This window comes from Leptonychotes weddellii, chromosome 2, assembly GCF_054177405.1.
Source record: "Leptonychotes weddellii isolate Sample4059 chromosome 2, ASM5417740v2, whole genome shotgun sequence".
In the NCBI taxonomy this organism is placed as follows: domain Eukaryota; kingdom Metazoa; phylum Chordata; class Mammalia; order Carnivora; family Phocidae; genus Leptonychotes; species Leptonychotes weddellii.
The window spans coordinates 72,647,409-72,665,032 of NC_138370.1; the positions used below are offsets into that span (position 1 = coordinate 72,647,409).

Genomic DNA, 17,624 nt, shown 5'->3' on the forward strand with positions numbered 1-17,624 from the left:
TATTAATTTTTCTTTGAATGCTTGGTACATTGCACCAATGAAGCCATCTGGTCTTGGACTTTTATTTGTTGGGAAATTTTTTATTACTGATTCAATCTCCTTGCTAGTAATTTGTCTGTTCAGATTTCCTACTTCATCATTATTCACTCTTGTAGATTGTATGTTTCTGAAAATGTGTCCATTTCTTCTAGGTTGCCCAATTTGTTGGCATGAAATTGTTCATAGTGGTTTCTTATGAGCCTTTGTATTTCTGTGGTATGAGTTGTAACATTTCTTTCATTTCTCATTTTTAGTCCTCTCCCTGTTTTTCTTGGTGAGTCCAGCTAAAGGCTTGTCAATTTTGTTTATCTTTTCAAAGACCATCTCTTAATTTCATTTATCTTCTTTATTATCCTTTTAGTCTCTATTTCATTTATTTCTGCTCTAATCTTTGTTATTTCCTTTGGTCTCCTAACTTTGGGCTTTGGGCTTCATTTGTTCTTCTTTATGTCCTTTGTCCTTTGATTGTAATAACAGCCCTCTGAAGGATTATCACAAACAGTATCATTTTAGAGCATTGTTACACCAATTAAAGGATATTGTCATAAAAAAACGAAAGAGAAAACTGAAACACACGCAAGTTAAATTACTTACTCAAGGTCTCAAAGCTAAGGAGTGGTGGTCAAACTCCGAAATTCAGAACACATACTCAGCTACTGCAACATATGTTGGAAAACACAATAGGGCAAAAAGGAACAAAAACTAACCCTCCTTGGCAGAGTTTCGAGAAAAGGGATGGGCTGTTCAGAAAAGAGAAGGGATATCTGAGCTATGACTTGAAATATGAGCAAGATTTGACACACCAGGTGGGGAAAAACGAGAAGGGCATCCAGAGTTATGGAAGTGTGGGGTAAATGTGGGGGCATAACAGGATGTGACAGGTGCCAGATTGGGTGAGCCTTCTGTGTGCTCTGTGTTCATGCATCTTGACTTTGTGCTATAGGGAGGTGGTGGGGAGCAGCTGAAGCATTTCAAGTCTGCAGAGTGGTATCATGTTTGTATTTTAGAAAGCTAAAGCAAGAAAGGGAAACCAGACCAAGTCAAGAAGAGCCCTGAAAAAAAGTTGGGTATGACTTTCTCTGGTACTTCATAATTCAAATATGAAAATCTTATGGAAAGGTGATAGAGCTTGACAACTCAACATTTATCAGATCTGTTGAGCAGTGGAGAATGGGAAGAGTACAAAGCGTGTAGAAGCCGGTGTTACCCTCTTCCCAAATAAATCAAGCAAACTAATATCTCAGTATAGTCCTGCTGAGGCCAGTGTTTGACAGCTTTTCCTTCTGTAGCCAAGTGAATACGCTTAAGGCAGATCCCTTTTCCATTTGGTTTCACCTGATCCCCAACCCCTGTAACTAAGATACTGCCTTCTTGAAACTGAACCACAAAAACAATTTGGGAAAGAATAACAATTTGAATTCCTCCACCCCACCCCCACCCCAACCCCCCACCCATGTCAGTAGGGGAAGGAGGATGGTGGAGTGCAGAATTAGGTAAAACCACTGACTATAGGACTGGGTTTGAGCCCTAGCTCAGCAGCTTACTAGCTCTTTGGATAATTGAACTTATTTTGGTGAGCTTCAGCTTACTCCTCCATAAAAAGGGAATGATAATTTCTACCTCATAGAGTTGTTATGAATTAATAATGTATATAACATGCCTGGTACATCGTAGGCATTCAGTAACCAGTAGATATTTATTAATTAAATTAAATTCATGTTTATTAATTTAAAAACTCTGACTTCATTGACAACTTTACAGATAAGATTCTGAGGTTCTGAAGAAATATCCTGACTACCCATAGAAGCACTAGATATATCCTATTTAAATAGTTAATGTTGCCTGGGTCCCCAAGTGACTCATGTTCTTTGATAACCATTTTGCTGAGGGGAATGAAACAGCTTGTATTGGTGCTAAAAGGAAAGACACAGAATTTTAATGTCAATGTCAGGGTGACAGGGTCTGACAAAGCCTACAAAAATGAATGAGATAGAAAGGCCAAAAGGGCTCCATTCTTCCTCCAGATGGAGAAAAAAAATGCCATTTAACTGGAGAGAGTATCACACATACAGGCAAAAGGACAATAGAAAACAAGAATTAATAAATGGGAAAACAAGCTTAGTGGGCTCATTACTGCTAAAAAAAAAAAAAAAGGTGAGGACTTATTACTCATAATCAGCTCAGCATCATTATGCAGTTGTCAGCATCATCTTTTGTCAGGTGTTTGAAGAACTTTTTCTTTTTTTTTTTTTTTTTTTTAAAGATTTTTATTTATTTTTTAGAGAGCGAGAGAGAAACAGCATGAGAGGGGCAAGGGTCAGAGGGAGAAGCAGGCTCCCCGCTGAGCCGGGAGCCCGATGTGGGACTCGATCCCAGGACCCTGGGATCATGACCTGAGCCGAAGGCAGACACTTAACCATCTGAGCCACCCAGGCGCCCAAGAACTTTTTCTTAAATGTTTGTTTCCCTTGGATGACTAAAGAGGGAGCAGAGTTTTGGTCAATCCTCTGTTGTATTTCCAGTTTGCCAGAATTGTTAAGAGATAGAATGTCTTGTCCCATCGTTCCTCAGTATGGACTTTCTCACGCAGCCTTTGTTAAAACATGGGAAGTGTTAAGTGCTGTGCTGTGAATCGTACAAACAGGATGAGTTGAGATTGACTTTGTTGTAGAGATGTTTACTCAACCATTGGTCCATCTCACTAAAGGCCGGATTCTTTCCCTATCTCTTTGTTTATTTATTTAGTCTAGTAACTTTTATTTTTCTTTCCACTGGGGAGGGAAAAATTGTTTTGCAATCCCAATTATAAAGATATAGTCTTCATATTTGATGGTCCACACAAGAAATATGGTGCTAGAAGTAAATGAATGTTAGTTAATAATCAGCATGATCACCCTATGTGTCACTTTAGCACTTGTAGTTTTTGCCCTAGTTCTCCCTTTGATTTTCTTTTTTAAAGATTTTATTTATTTATTTATTTGAGAGAGAGAGAGATAGCGAGAGAGAGAATGAGCGGGAAGGAAAGTGAGAAGCAGACTCCCGCCGAGCAGGGAGCCCTATGCAGGGCTTGATCCCAGGACCCTGGGATCATGACCTGAGCCGAAGGCAGACGCCCAACCAACTGAGCCACCCAGGTGCCCCCTCCCTTTGATTTTTTTAAAATTTGCCTTTACTTGTTAAAATGTTAAAAGTATATTCTAAAGAGTAACAATCAGAGTAATAACACAGATTCTAAAAACAAGATGCAGTACAGTGGTATTAATAATATTAATGGTAGCGGGCGCCTGGGTGGCTCAGTTGGTTAAGCGACTGCCTTCGGCTCAGGTCATGATCCTGGAGTCCCGGGATCGAGTCCCACATCAGGCTCCCTGCTCAGCGGGGAGTCTGCTTCTCCCTCTCACCCTCCTCCCTCTCATGCTCTCTGTTTCTCATTCTCTCTCTCGCAAATAAATAAAAATCTTAAATAATAATAATAATAATAATAATAATAGTAGCTTGCGATTAGGAAGGGCCAGGAGTTATGTTTTAAGTTTTGTGGTCATTATTTATCCCCCTGCCCCAACACACACACACACACACACACACACACACATACACACGCACACGCATACACATGGACTCATTCACTTGCAAACTCCATACTTTGAAGAATATTTCACAGGTGAGCAACTGAGTCTTGGAGATGTTAAGACTTGCCCAAGACCAAAGAGCCAGAAAGCAGTGGATCCAGGAGTGTGGCTCTTCAGTGGCCTTTCTTTTGCAGTTCACAGGGACCCACTGAAGCACTATGCTCCTGCATGTTGGTGGAGGGACCTTGTCTTTTTTTTTTTTTTTAAAGATTTTTATTTATTTATTGAGAAAGATAGTGATAGAGAGCATGAGAGGGGGAGAGTCAGAGGGAGAAGCAGACTCCCTGCCGAGCAGGGAGCCCGATGCGGGACTCGATCCAGGGACTCCAGGATCATGACCTGAGCCGAAGGCAGCCGCTTAACCAACTGAGCCACCCAGGCGCCCCGAGGGATCTTGTCTTATTCATCTTTGTACCCAACTCCTAGCACAGAACAGAATGGAACAAGGGGGTGATGCAACTAGTACTGTATTTTAGGAAGAGAAATCTGGCAAGGATGAGTGGGATGAAAAGAACAGGAAAAGCTGGTGGCATGGAGAGCAGTTGAGATGTTATTTTAATAATAAAGACCATTAACAAGATTAGGCGTGAGGGAGAAGCACTGAGAATGGAAGGGAAGCAGAGCATGTGGAAGAGATTTAGCTTGGAGGAGGCCACGTGGCTTGATGAGCGTGCATAGGCAGTGAGGAGTACCAGGTCTTTGGATAAGTATCCAATCATAGAGCAAATATTTCTTGAGCATCGCCTTTGTACCAGGAACTATTCTAGAGGCTGGGGATACAACAGTGATTAGGCAAATGAGGATTTTGCTCTCATGGACCTTATATTCTCATTGGAGGATATATTGGTCAGTGTTCTCCAAAGAATCCCACTGTATCCCACCATATTATATATCATATGTATGCTGTATCGGATTAGACTGGCAATTGGAACAGGAGAGTAGCAACCTGCATGTGTCATCATGTTCCCAGATGATCGTCTGGAATGCCTGCAGATTTATTCCATATATATATATAATATATATATATGAGAGAGTTTTCAAGGCATTGATTTCTCAAGAAATTGGCTACGTGATTATAGGGCTGGCAAGTCAGGAATCTGTAGGGCAGGCCTACAGGCTAGGAACTCGAGCAGAATCTGATGCTGCCGACTGGAGGCAGAATTTCTGCCTCAGTTTTGTTCTTATGGCCTTTACCTGATTGGATAAGGCCCACCTAGATTGTTTAGAATAATCTTTATTTAAAGTTTAAAGTCAGCTGATTGTAGATGTTAACCAGATCTATGACATTCCCCTAGATTAGGGTTTGATTGAATGCCTGGGCTCTATAGCCTAGCCAAGGTGACCCACAAAATTTACCATCACAGAGACGTCAGAATGACCAGTGCATAGAGAGGAATACCCGGGGTGTTCGAGAACAATTACCAGCTTTTGTGGCTTGGAGACTCTGAGGAGACCTCTCTGCATGAGTAGGTGTATCTCCAGCTTACAAATGGGGTACCTGAAGCTTGGGGATAGTAAGAGACTTACTGAAGCTCAGACAGCTGCTGACTGGCCCTCCCTGACGCCAGCACGTGTGCAGGAGACCCAGCAGAGGCTGCCTCCCCAGAGCAGTCAGAAGGATCGTGATGTTCAACATTTTTCCCGGAAGGAACGCCATTTGGTGAGCAAGTTCGGATTCAGAGCTTGCTCCCTGAATGCAGAGCCTGAACGTAGGGAGGTCCATACTGCTTTGGGGGAGGGGGTTCATTCCACTTTGGTCCCTCCCTCACTTCTGCCAGTGCCCAGCTTAGGGCTCTGGTGCCAGTCGATCATTCTGCCCAGAACACCCTCCTTCTTCTCCCCTCCCCTTCATGCGGATAACAAATGTCCATCCATGTGGCCCTCGAGTGTTCGCTTTGGCACTTGATCAGAAAGATCTTCCCTGAGTACTGCAACGAGATGATGAATCTTCCAGTTAGAAGCCTCCCCAAACTCCGTGTTCTTCTAATGTGGTACTTAGCACTGTTGTCATTAAGTCGTTTATTTCTGTTATTTTATTAACATCTGCTCCTCCTGTTGCACTCCCGAAGGGAAGGAGCCAAATCACTACCATGCTGATTCCCAGTGTTGAGCCCGATCCTTGGCGTTGATTACTTGTTGGATGAATGTATGGAGAGAGGAATGAGTGAGTGTGATATGTAGCTTCCAAGGAATAAATCTGCAGGCATTCCAGACGATCATCTGGGAACATGATGACACATGCAGGTTGCTACTCTCCTGTTCCAATTGCCAGTCTAATCCGATACAGCATACATACAGCTAACCCCAGCCTCAGCACGTGGGTTTCTCCCCAATTTCCATTTAAAAGCTGGCCCTTGGGCACCTGGGTGGCTCAGTCGTTAAGCGTCTGCCTTTGGCTCAGGTCATGTTCCCAGGGTCCTGGGATCAAGCCCCAACATCGGGCTCCCTGCTCGGCGGGAAGCCTGCTTCTCCCTCTCCCACTCCCCCTGCTTGTGTTCCCTCTCTCGCTGTGTCTCTCTCTGTCAAATAAATAAATAAAATCTTTAAAAATTTTTTAAAAATTAAAAAAAATAAAAGCTGGCCCTTCCCACCCTCTTCCCTACTTTAGGGGTCCCTCTGAAGCATCTGAGCCGAAAGCCCCCTATCACAAAGAAAACAGTTAGAACTGTTAGAACAAAAGAAGGCAAAGGTGAGAGACAGAGAGTAAACGTATTCCAGGAATAGTGCCGCACGAGGACGAGGTCAGGCGTGGACAGGATGTCCTGCGAAGCCCTCATACTTCAGGCCGACCATTCCCTCTCTTCTTGCCCCAGGCAGGAAGTTCTGTCTGCTTCTGCCTGTGGTCGGGAGTGAGAAGAAAAGCTTCTGACTCCAGCAGCCCCTGATGATCTCTTGGGCCCCTGAGAGCCACATTGAGTGAAAGGTCAGTTAGGAGGCCCCCCTCCTGCCCCTCCTGAGCTCTGCTGGCACGCAGGGAAGGCTCGCAGGCCCGGTGCATGAGAGCGGCAGGGGCGTTGAGCACGTCAGCTGTTCACACAGTAAAGGGTACAGGGCCGTTCACCCCGGCTTCTGCTTCAGCAGCCAGCGGCCATCACAACGTAGAACAGCATCTGTGTCGTTAAATGCTTCCAGGAGCGCTTCCGCCCTTCTGTGTGAGCGCCCAAATATTAATGGAAACAGGCCTTTATTTTGCAGTTGTCTTCTGACTGGAGGAAAGAAACTTTGGGTTTATTTGCAAGTAGCCTCTCTCGAGTTATATCCTCAAAGGTCTGTGCAGGCCTCCCCACTTACATTCTTCCCCGCTAAGCGTTCTTCCTATTGAGAAAGAGAATAATCTCTCTGTGTCTACATTCTCTACATTTTCTGAAACTTGGAAGACTCAGTTATGAATCAGAGGACAGTCCTGGGATCCAGACAAAATTTGACTGCGTCAGCACAGGGTATAAGAGGAAGCTCACTGGCCCAGGAGCTAGGAGACGGAGGTTTGGGTCTTGGCTCTGTTTCTGAGCAGTCGAGTGACCTTGGACAAGTCTCTGGGCTGTGGTGGACTAGGTCGTTCTCTGCAGTTACCGCCACTCTAAGATGTATGGTTCTCATTGCAGGCATCTTTTCCACAAGTCCTGTGTTGACCCTTGGCTCCTAGACCATCGCACCTGTCCCATGTGCAAGATGAACATTCTTAAAGCCCTAGGGATCCCGGTAAGCACAGCCCAGCCTACAGCATCGTAATGTGTGTCTTTCTGCATTACCCCCAAAGCAGGGAGAAAACAGCACACGTGGATTTTCTCTGACCCTTCACCTGCACAGCAGGGGTGTCATCCGATGAGGCCCCGAGAAAACGCCCATGTCTGAGAACATTTCTCCTCTCACTTTCTCTCAGCCGGGGAACATCACAACCCTCTCACCGCATCCATGCCTCTGACCCGAGATGCTGCTTCTGCAGCTCGTAAGCTTCTCATCTGGGTTCCAGGCTGTGAGCGCAGGCAGGCCATAGCAGAGACTAGATGGCCCAGTTGCCCATTGCTCGCCTCCTGTACATTACTCATGCGCTGTCTGCAAGGACATCTGCATACCACGCTTTCTGAGGCTGCCTTACGCCTAGCTTTCCCGGGAAAGAAACTCTTCTGAACAAGGGGAGGCAAAGCCAGCCACTGGGAATCTGGCCCAGAGCCTCTGCTCAACTCAGGTCTCCGCAGAGACCTCGAGTGAACAGGAAAGCAGAGCCAGAGCCCCTTAATTCTAGCACTGCCATCCCGCTGGTGCCCTCGGTTATGTGTTTATAAAATTTAGTGTCTCCCCCAGTGCAGAGTGAACCCCACCAGCTGGCTGGCTCGCTGCTCCAGGGAAGGACTTTCCCAGGACCGTATTAGAGCGAAGCCCACAAGCTGGTGGTTGGTGAGACACCAGCTGCAGCAGGGAGGGCAGGAAGCAAGCCAGGCCACCAAATCCGAGGGCTGCGCAGAGAAGTGAGAAAAACACGGGCACTGTCTAAAAGCAGCTAGACAAACAGGATGCGGAGCCCAGCCTCCTCCCTGTCCCCTCCACTCTGCCGCAGCCTCTCTGTTGTCACTTCTCCCTACTAATGGCAGAGAATAAAGAGAATGTTAAGGGTCCCAAGATATCACTGAAGAAGAAAGGACCAGATAGCAAAGGTTTCCTTTCATGCCAAAGGGCTAATTATCCTAGGACTATCAGAGTGGCTCTGTTGGAGAGGGCACATCTGAAGCATTCTGAGGTCATGCATTGGCTGAATTTTCTACCCCGTACCAGCTGCGTCCACACCAGCTGTATGCTGTTTTTCATGGTTGATACACCAAACACAGATCAGCTCATGTGACTGTCGCTTTGAGCTAGATTTTATAAAGGCAAAGCATTAAATTTTCAGACCAGAGTTGTAAATGCATAATGCATTCAAGGTGAAAATCAATTACAGTGAACATGAAATATCAGTAAGAACCCAACCTCTCTACCAGATATTGGGAGCTTAGAAAGTTGAAGTCAGGGTGTGCACTCTTCATATTTCTGGCTGCAACTGATTCATACGGGGGAGGAGGGGAAATGTAGGTAGTGTGTGCCTGCGTATGTGTATGTTGTCTTTAGTCTCCAACATCTTTAGAATACTTACAATGAAAGGTAGACAGTCACGCTATTTGTTCCAGTTCCTATTCCGCAGGATATTCTCGAAGCTCCCGATTATCAATCCCAGTGCTTCTTGGTCAGGACAATGAAATCAAACCACCCCTGGTAGTTAAATTTTGTACTAAATAGCATTTGACTTCAGGCTTTTCCAGAGGAGGTATGACTTCTCCAGAAGCTATTGAGAATGAGTTGAGAATACAGATACTGTTTTAAAAAACAGAATTATTGGGGCGCCTGGGTGGCTCAGTTGGTTAAGCGACTGCCTTCGGCTCAGGTCATGATCCTGGAGTCCTGGGATCGAGTCCCGCATCGGGCTCCCTGCTCAGCGGGGAGTCTGCTTCTCCCTCTCCTGCTCCCCCCTCTTGTGCTCTTTCTCTCTCTCACTCTCTCTCTCAAATAAATAAATAAATAAATCTTTAAAAAAAAAAAACAGAATTATTGGGTGGCCTTTGTGCTTATTTCCAAAATTAATAGCATTTTCACTTTTAGCAGTTGGGCATTTTGTTCATGGTTCCATGCCCACCAAGTATGGAGGATAGCATTTTACTTAGCACACTTGACTTCCAGAAAAATAAACATGGGTAGCATCTTTGGGATTTGACCAAGGATTCATAAAGGCCAGCTGAACGGGAACAGGACACGCATCTGAGCTCGACCCAGAGAACAGAACATCCTCCAGGAAGAAGAAGGCATGTGTGCTACTTCTCAGGAAGTGCCAAGGCAACTGGCTACCCTCTTGCCTCCCCAAGGCTTTTCTGGTTTTGTTCTAGAGGATGATACTGAAGTCTGGATCTGGGAGGAATTTAGGATGTTGTTCCACTCCATACTTCACCGTTGGGTAGCACCATGCCTAAACTATACCAAAAAGATGATTTTTTTTGGCATTCGTATAACTTTCCATGTCACTGGACAAGCTCACAGCCTTCTCAATTAGTAAATACTTCCTATAGCTAACTGAAACCCTTTGTATGCTGCTTACAGAGATTGTTTTCTAATTTTTCTAAATTCCTTGTATTCCGTTCTTAAGGAAAATTGAAAAGAGCTTGTCAGTCTCTAAAAATTAGTGCCTGTTGGTGCTTACCTCTGTTTCCCTTTCATATGCCAAGTTCTCAATAAATGTCTGTGGCATCGTTGAACTTCAGAGTCTGAAGGCTGCCAGTCACAGCATCATATTTATGAAATTCAGTCTGGTCCTCCTTTGAACAGTGCCCGCTCACCAAGGCCTCAGTTGTAATCTTGGTCAACTAAATTGTCTCCAGATGCAGGTGGAAGGTTTTTTTGGCTTGGTTTTGGTTTGGGTTTGGTTGTCTTTAACTGAGTATCCTTGTGCGCCCCTGTGCTCTAAGGCAAATCCATCTAAGTTGAAAGCTGGAAGCTGAAGCAAACACCTTCTCCTATCACTGTTGTCCTGATACGAATAGCATGATAGTTATTGAACAGAAATCCTACGTAGCTGCGGTATTCCCAAGTTCCTGGCTGTTTAGGGATTGGTTTATTTGAGGAGTTTCCCCGTGCTCACCTGAATTTGAATACCTGCGCCGTATTCACTTGCAGCTGGTATTTGACATCTCTGCTAAACATTATGACTGTAATTTCTCGTAGAGGTCTATAAATTGGGTTTCTTCCAAAATATTCTTTTATTTGATGAACCCCTTAGAGTGGATATAAACTGTGAGTTTCTCTAAGCTGTGGTCTATTAAATGTTACACCTAAGCCAAATTATTCATGTGTGCCACCATTAACAGTCTCATTGAGCTAATGAGCTCTTTCTGTTTTTCCCTCCTGTTAAAGATGTAATACTGTTCCTACTAGTCCACAAAGGAAAAGAGAATACTCTGCATTGAAATTAATAACTTTAAAAAAAAAAAGAAAAGAGGTAAAACAAAGGAACGATATCAACAAGTGAAGTCAACATTTTGAAAAATAAGTCCGTTGTTATCGCATCTGTGACTGTATTCAGATGCTTATGGATGAAAGACCAACCAGCGCAGTATTCTCATCATGAAATCTTTTCTTTCCTGACACCCCACACAAAATTGGTTTTGCTTTTAAGTGTTTTTATGTACTGTAGGGGAAGAAAAAAACATGTTTTTCCCCTTCTACCCTCCTAGGTTCTCTGACTGGGGTCCTGGAAATGAGACTAGCAAAAGATTACTAAAACAACCAGACATTTATTCACATGTGCATTGCCCATGCACACGGGAGTGTGTAGGGATGAGTAACTCAAAGGGGTGGTCAGAACTTGGACATATAGAGCATCTTCATGAAAGAACAAATTTTTAGAGAAGCGACAAGACAAAGGAAAAGACCTTGAGTTTCTAGGGCAGCAAATTGTGGGAAAGTACGTATATGAGGGAAACTAATGGCCAATAAGGGCATGGTAGTAAGGTGTGTTATTACAGATCCATTTTGGCATCAACTCCCAGACTCTGTTTATAAGAATGTTCTCTTCCTGGTACAAGGAGGGAGGCCACCTTTACAAATTTATGCCCTACTTTTAGGCAGATGGGAGGAAGGCAGATAATATGTCTTTATCTGCTTCTTCTCGACTGTGTTTAACTCAAAATAATCGTTATGCCAGCAGCACACTTTGAGGTGGCATAATCTGCTACCCTTGAATAGCATACCTTACCTCCGCATAGAACTTGACAGTTTTTAAAAACGTTTTCTCAAATCCTCCCTTCATTGATCTAGGGCAAATACTAACATTCCCAGCTTCTCATAGTAATAAACTGAAACTCAGATAAAATATTCAAACTGAGGGGCGCCTGGGTGGCTCAGTCGTTAAGCGTCTGCCTTGGGCTCAGGTCATGATCCCAGGGTCCTGGGATCGAGCCCCACATCGGGCTCCCTGCTCAGCAGGAAGCCTGCTTCTTCCTCTCCCACTCCCCCTGCTTGTGTTCCCTCTCTCGCTGTGTCTTTCTCTGTCAAATAAATAAATAAAATATTTTTTAAAAATATATTCAAATTGGTATTTACTGAGCACCTAATAATTGACAGACACTGTATGAGGGTTTGGAATTTAAGATCAATATAATGTAGTGACTTCACTTTAAAAGCTCATGTCTCATTTATATGTGGAATCTAAAAACTGAGCTCATAGAAACAGAGAACATACTGGTAGTTGCCAGAGGCCGGGGGTTGTGGTGGGGGTGAAATGGGTAAAGGTGGTCAAATTATAAGATAAATAAATCCTGGGGATGTAAGGCACAGCATGGTAACAATCCTGTATTGTATATTTGAAATTTGCTAAGAGAGTAGATCTTAAAATTTCTCATCACAGGAACAAACTTGTAACTATATGGGCTAATGGATATTGACTAAACTTATGTGTTAATCATTTTCCAGTATATATGTGTGTATCAAATCATCCTGTTGTCTAAACTACCACAGTGTTACATGTCAATTATATCTGAATAAAACTGGGGGGAAAGAAAGCTTGAGGACTAGTAGAGTGAGACAAAGACAAGCATAATTACAAATAAACCGTAACAGGGAGAAAAATGCCTACACAGTGTCACAGTATCAAAGATGCTACCTGGGAGGGAACACTACTTAGAAAAGGTGACATTTGGGGGGCACGTGGGTGGCTCAGTTGGTTGAGCGACTGCCTTCGGCTCAGGTCATGGTCGCAGGGTCCTGGGATCGAGTCCCGTGTCGGGCTCCCCCTGCTCTTTGGGGAGCCTGCTTCTCCCTCTCCCTCTGTTGCTCCCCCTGCTTGTGTGCTCTCTCTCTCTCTCTGTCAAATAAATAAATAAAATATTAAAAAAAAAAAGAAAGAAAGAAAAGGTGACATTTGGCCTGGGAATTGAAGGATGGTTAGGAGTTCACCACAGTTAGTTGGAGACCTGGGGATAAGAAAGGGGGTGGGGGTGATTGGGGCTGAGCAGAGGAACAGCATAAGCTGAAGCACTGAGATAGTGAATATAGGGTCTGTGTTTTCCAAAGGCTGAGGTGAGGCCAGAAAAGCTGGCTGGGGTGAGGGTGTAGAGACCTTGTTTTGCCCCACTAAGGAACTTATAATTCATTCTTTAAGAGAAAAGAAGAACATACCTTTTGTTTGTTTGTTTGTTTTTTAACATTTTATTTATTTATTTGAGAGAGAGAGTGAGAGAGAGAAAGCACGATAGGGGAGAGGGTCAGAGGGAGAAGCCGACTCCCCGCTGAGCAGGGAGCCCAACGCGGGACTGGATCCTGGGCCTCCATCCCGGGACTCCAGGATCATGACCTGAGCCGAAGGCAGAGGCTTAACAAACTGAGCCACTCAGGGCCCCACTTTTTTTGTTTTTTTTTTGAAGAGTGCTCTGGTGAGAAAGTAAGAGAATGGAATATACCAGGGAGGAAACTGTAAGGAAATAGGGAGGCTAGTAATGGGGGGAGAAAATTCGTAACATACCTGCTCATGTCCAGTGTTATGATCTCTAAGTTTAGTAAATATGGTGGGTTGGTCATTCAGTGAACTGACTTTTGATAACTTGAGTTTCAGTGAATTGGCACACTTCCAATAGAGATGAAGAAGGTGAAACAAAAAGAAAATACAGAGAAAGAAGAAATGAGCTGAATTTGAGGGTTTTTATTAGATTGATGGAAATTTCCAACTGACTATTGGAAACACAAGTGTGGAGTTTGGGAGACTGGTTTAAGAGTGGAAAGTTAGGACGAGAGTCCCCTGCTTTGGGTTTCTTGCTTTGTGCTCCCAGTGAGCCCATGAGTTATAGATTTTCCCTTTGGGTGAACTTTGAGCACAGTGTAGTCATTGTGATGTTAATTCAATCAGTGCCAATCCAGAATTTTCCTCACCTAATCCTACCTGTCCTGATCTGCACCCTTTGAGAGTGCAAAACCACGTAATTACCATCATTCAAGGCAATGTTGATGGTTAGATCAAGCAAAAAAAAAAATTTAATTCATAGCCGTTCTTAAGATTTCACAAGACCGTATCTCTGCAACACCATCTTTTTAAAATAATTTTGGAGGCATAACAACTGAAAATCATTTTAAAAGCTGTTTGTGGAAGACATATAAACACATTCAATATAATTTTGAACGGCAGAACTAAGACCAAAGAGAAAAACTGGCAAGGGCAAGATTTTGCCCAATGATAGAATAGTCTAACAAAGTAGCCAACACAGGCTCCCTTGCCAAGCTGAGAGCTCCCCATTTTTATGTTATTCAAGTGAGGCTGCCAGAGATCTGAGGATAGGGGCCTGGAGGGAGGGGAAGTCTTGCAATGAGTGGATCGTTAAACTAGATGGCATCACCATCTAGTTTTAGGATTCTAAAATTTTCATTTAGAGGATTTGACAAACGCGTGATCAATTTGCATGTTAAGTAAATAGGTTATTTTTTTACAGCTGGCTTTGGCTCCTGTTTAACCACCACAACAAAAATAGCCTCACCCTGTGCTTTTGTGTGTATCTCTACTAAACAGTTCACCATGAGTCAGATTCTGTGCCCCATCTCTACTCTCATGTCATCAGTGCGTTTGCAAACAATGCATGGGTCTTTGGGGCTAATTATCTGCTGTCAGTCAGCTACTTCCTGTATGAGGAGTAAACACTATATATAAGGAAGGGCTATCATTATAAATAAATGCCATGTCCCCCCCCAAGTATTATATTAATATATGAATGTTGCTTCTCCTGGAATTAAAATGTTATATCTAGATCTGAATGGAACCCTTGAAAAGGAAATTTTGGAAGCTGTTTTCATGTTAATTACAGAAACTATAATGGAAAATTTTTTTAAGCGATTCAGGAGGAAGACAGTAAAGAACTTGGTTTTCCATTGAGACAAAAGACTTAGGCTATAAACATTTCATCTCTAACTTGATGACAGACACTAAGGGCAGATCCTTTTCTGTTCATATCAGCCCAACGCCGACTGCATGGATGACTTGCCCACCGACTTCGAGGGATCTCTGGGAGGCCCACCCACCAACCAGATCACAGGCGCGAGCGACACGACTGTAAATGAAAGTTCAGTCACTCTGGACCCTGCTGTCCGGACGGTGGGAGCCTTGCAGGTGGTCCTGGATACAGACCCCACCCCGCAGGAAGGAGAAGTCATCTTTACTACTAACAGTAAGTTCTGCTCTGCTTAGAAGCGCCATAGTCCACAGGATTGTCGCCACATAGGAATTAGAAAAAGACACACTTTTCCTCAAGAAGAAAACAAGTGAATTGAGTATATAACATTGCCAGTTGTACCCAGCAAGGCCTTTAGAAGCCCAGCGCTTTCCAAAGCCAGCAGGGTAGACAGCAGACCTGGCTGTGCATCTTGCCTGCCCACACACGACAGCATGTCATACCCCGTGGTACCTGAAGTGGGTAGGGCGCTGGCTCTGGTGTGGTGAAGAGCGAGTGAGAAAAGCAACTGCAGGGGATGCTTAGCAGGACTGGGCTAGGGCACAACCCTGCTCACTCTGTGTGAGTGTGTGTGTGTGTGTGTGTGTGTGTGTTTGAGAGAGAACGTGCCCATGTCTGTCCAAGCTGGCCTGGGCTGCGTGCAGGACGGTGCTCTCTCCTGTTGCTGCAGGCCTCAGATATAAATGGTATTCCTTTAGGTGGGTGTTTTCACAGTCCAACGTATACCCCTGTAAACGGCGGCATATTAAACTATCTTCTGGATTTCTTCCCCATCCTCTGCATATACTCTAACCCCAGCTCTAATTGATGGTAGTTATAAAAATATTAAATAGCTGTGTTAGCATTCAAGATTGAAGCTAAAACCTAAAGCATTTGCTCTTTAGTCTTATACAGGAGTGAGAAAAGCTTTGGGAGTTCTAAGAAAACCAGCATGCAAATGAACTTTGGTTTAAGGTTTAAAGGGTGGGTGGATATTGAGATGTTAAAATAAGGTGTATTATTTCTCTTGATAGAAGTAACCTATTCACACAGAAAATTTGGAAATGGAGAAAAGCAGATTAAAGCCTTTGGGGCTATTTCTTTTTAAATTGGTCTCTTTTTTATATATTTGCGATATTTGTAGAATTTATAAAAATTATTCAGGCTGAAATGTAAAGATATGCTTTTTTCTGATGAAGAAACTAATAGACCTTACTGTTGAAAGATTGAAACATGAAGAATAAAAAAGAATGCAAAAATCACTCAGTACCCCACCTGGAAATTATCACTTTTAACATTTTGGTATATTTCCTGATAATCTCTTATGGGATAATTGAGACATTATCATAGGCGTTGAATGTGGAATATTATAACTGTAGAACTGCCATAGATCCTCAACAGAAAGTAACTTCAAGGGGCACCTGGGTGGCTCAGTCGTTAAGTGTCTGCCTTCGGCTCAGGTCACGTTCCCAGGGTCCTGGGATCGAGCCCCGCATCGGGCTCCCTGCTCAGCAGGAAGCCTGCTTCTCCCTCTCCCACTCCCCCTGCTTGTGTTCCCTCTCTCGCTGTGTGTGTCTCTCTCTCTGCCAAATAAATAAAATCTTTAAAAAAAAAAAAAGTAACTTCAAGAGGAACTTGGTGGCAAATATCTGCCCCCACACCGTTTATTAGTTTTGGGTGGGTAAGAATTTTGACTTTGAAAACTTGACTTTTAGAGGCATTAATGACCTCAACATTGAAACAGTGACCTTTAAACACTCCAAGTCCTTAAAGATGAATTCTGATCCCTTTGTTTTGAAGGCCTAGGGTGGTGCTGTCCAGTATTAATATACTGTAAGTCACATATGTCATTTGAAATTTTCTGTAGTCACAGTAAAAAACATAGGTTAAGTTCATTTTAATGATCGATTTTATTTAACCCAATATACTCAAAATATTTTGCATTATTTTTTGTATTAACGCCTCAAAATCTGGTGTGTGTTTTACATTTACAGCACATGTCAGTTTGAACTAGCCGCACTGCAGGGGCTGAGGAGCTGCATGTGGCTAGTGGCCCCCATACCAAAGAGCATAGACCTAGAATCCTAGTCATTTTGGGGATAGAAGAACCTTAAAAGTAATTTCATCTATACCCTGATAAACTTCTAATTTTTGGCATGAGACAGTCGTGGCCCAGAAAAGTGGCTGATGCAGATCAGACGATAAGTCCCCTTTTCAGAGTCCAAGGCTGTCCCGTAATTTTTCCATTTATTGACATCTTTGCTTCCCATCGGACATTTCACTGCTCATTGTCTCAGTGAAGTATATTGGGAGGCCTGATAAACTTCTGTTCGAAAACACTGAAGGCATAGCTTTTCTCAAGCCCATAAGAAGAACCCAGTCAAAAATGGATCATTTTCCTTGTCATAAAATATTATTTCATTTTCAAGAGAAAATATGTCCCCTGTGAGAGTCCATATTCTTGAAAGTGGATACGTACTTCACACATCTCCATAAAGGCCAGATGCCAAATGGAAAGGCATCACTTGTGGGCTAAAATACATCCAAAAATGAAATATGGGATCATGGTCTGCACCCATATACTTCGTAATCTCAAAACTGTTTTTGCCTAAAATAGGGTATTTAGGCCATGGCAGGCATTCAGTAGATGTGTCCAATCTAATCTTGAAGCAGGGTGCTCCTGATCAACAGAAGGAAAAATGCCAGGTCATTATAGAGGAAGATAGTGGGAAATTTGAGGAAATAAGAGAGGTCTGAGGCCACCTCTGTAATCGGAAGATGGGGATGGTATACAGGAATATGGCTAGAGAGATCAGTCTCTTAGTACAGAAACTGAGTTTATTCTTAAACTGTTGTTCCTAGCCCATTTATTTCTGATTAGTTTTATTTATTGGGATCTAACAGAATATTCCAAACCCAGTCATTCTGATTAGGTATTAATTGTTTATATCCCTAACCAAATGGCTATAGA

The 17,624-nt window shown here is 43.3% G+C and overlaps 1 protein-coding gene across 1 annotated transcript in view; it reads left to right on the top strand.

Annotated features, from left to right (window-relative positions):
- RNF150 (ring finger protein 150) overlaps window positions 1-17,624 on the top strand; it is a 236,200-nt gene that overhangs the window by 170,644 nt on the left and 47,932 nt on the right. Inside the window, exons 4-5 of the mRNA XM_081813116.1 lie at window positions 7,221-7,367; window positions 14,680-14,890. Coding sequence (XP_081669242.1) covers window positions 7,221-7,367; window positions 14,680-14,890 — 358 coding nt within the window. The remainder of the gene's footprint in view (window positions 1-7,220; window positions 7,368-14,679; window positions 14,891-17,624) is intronic.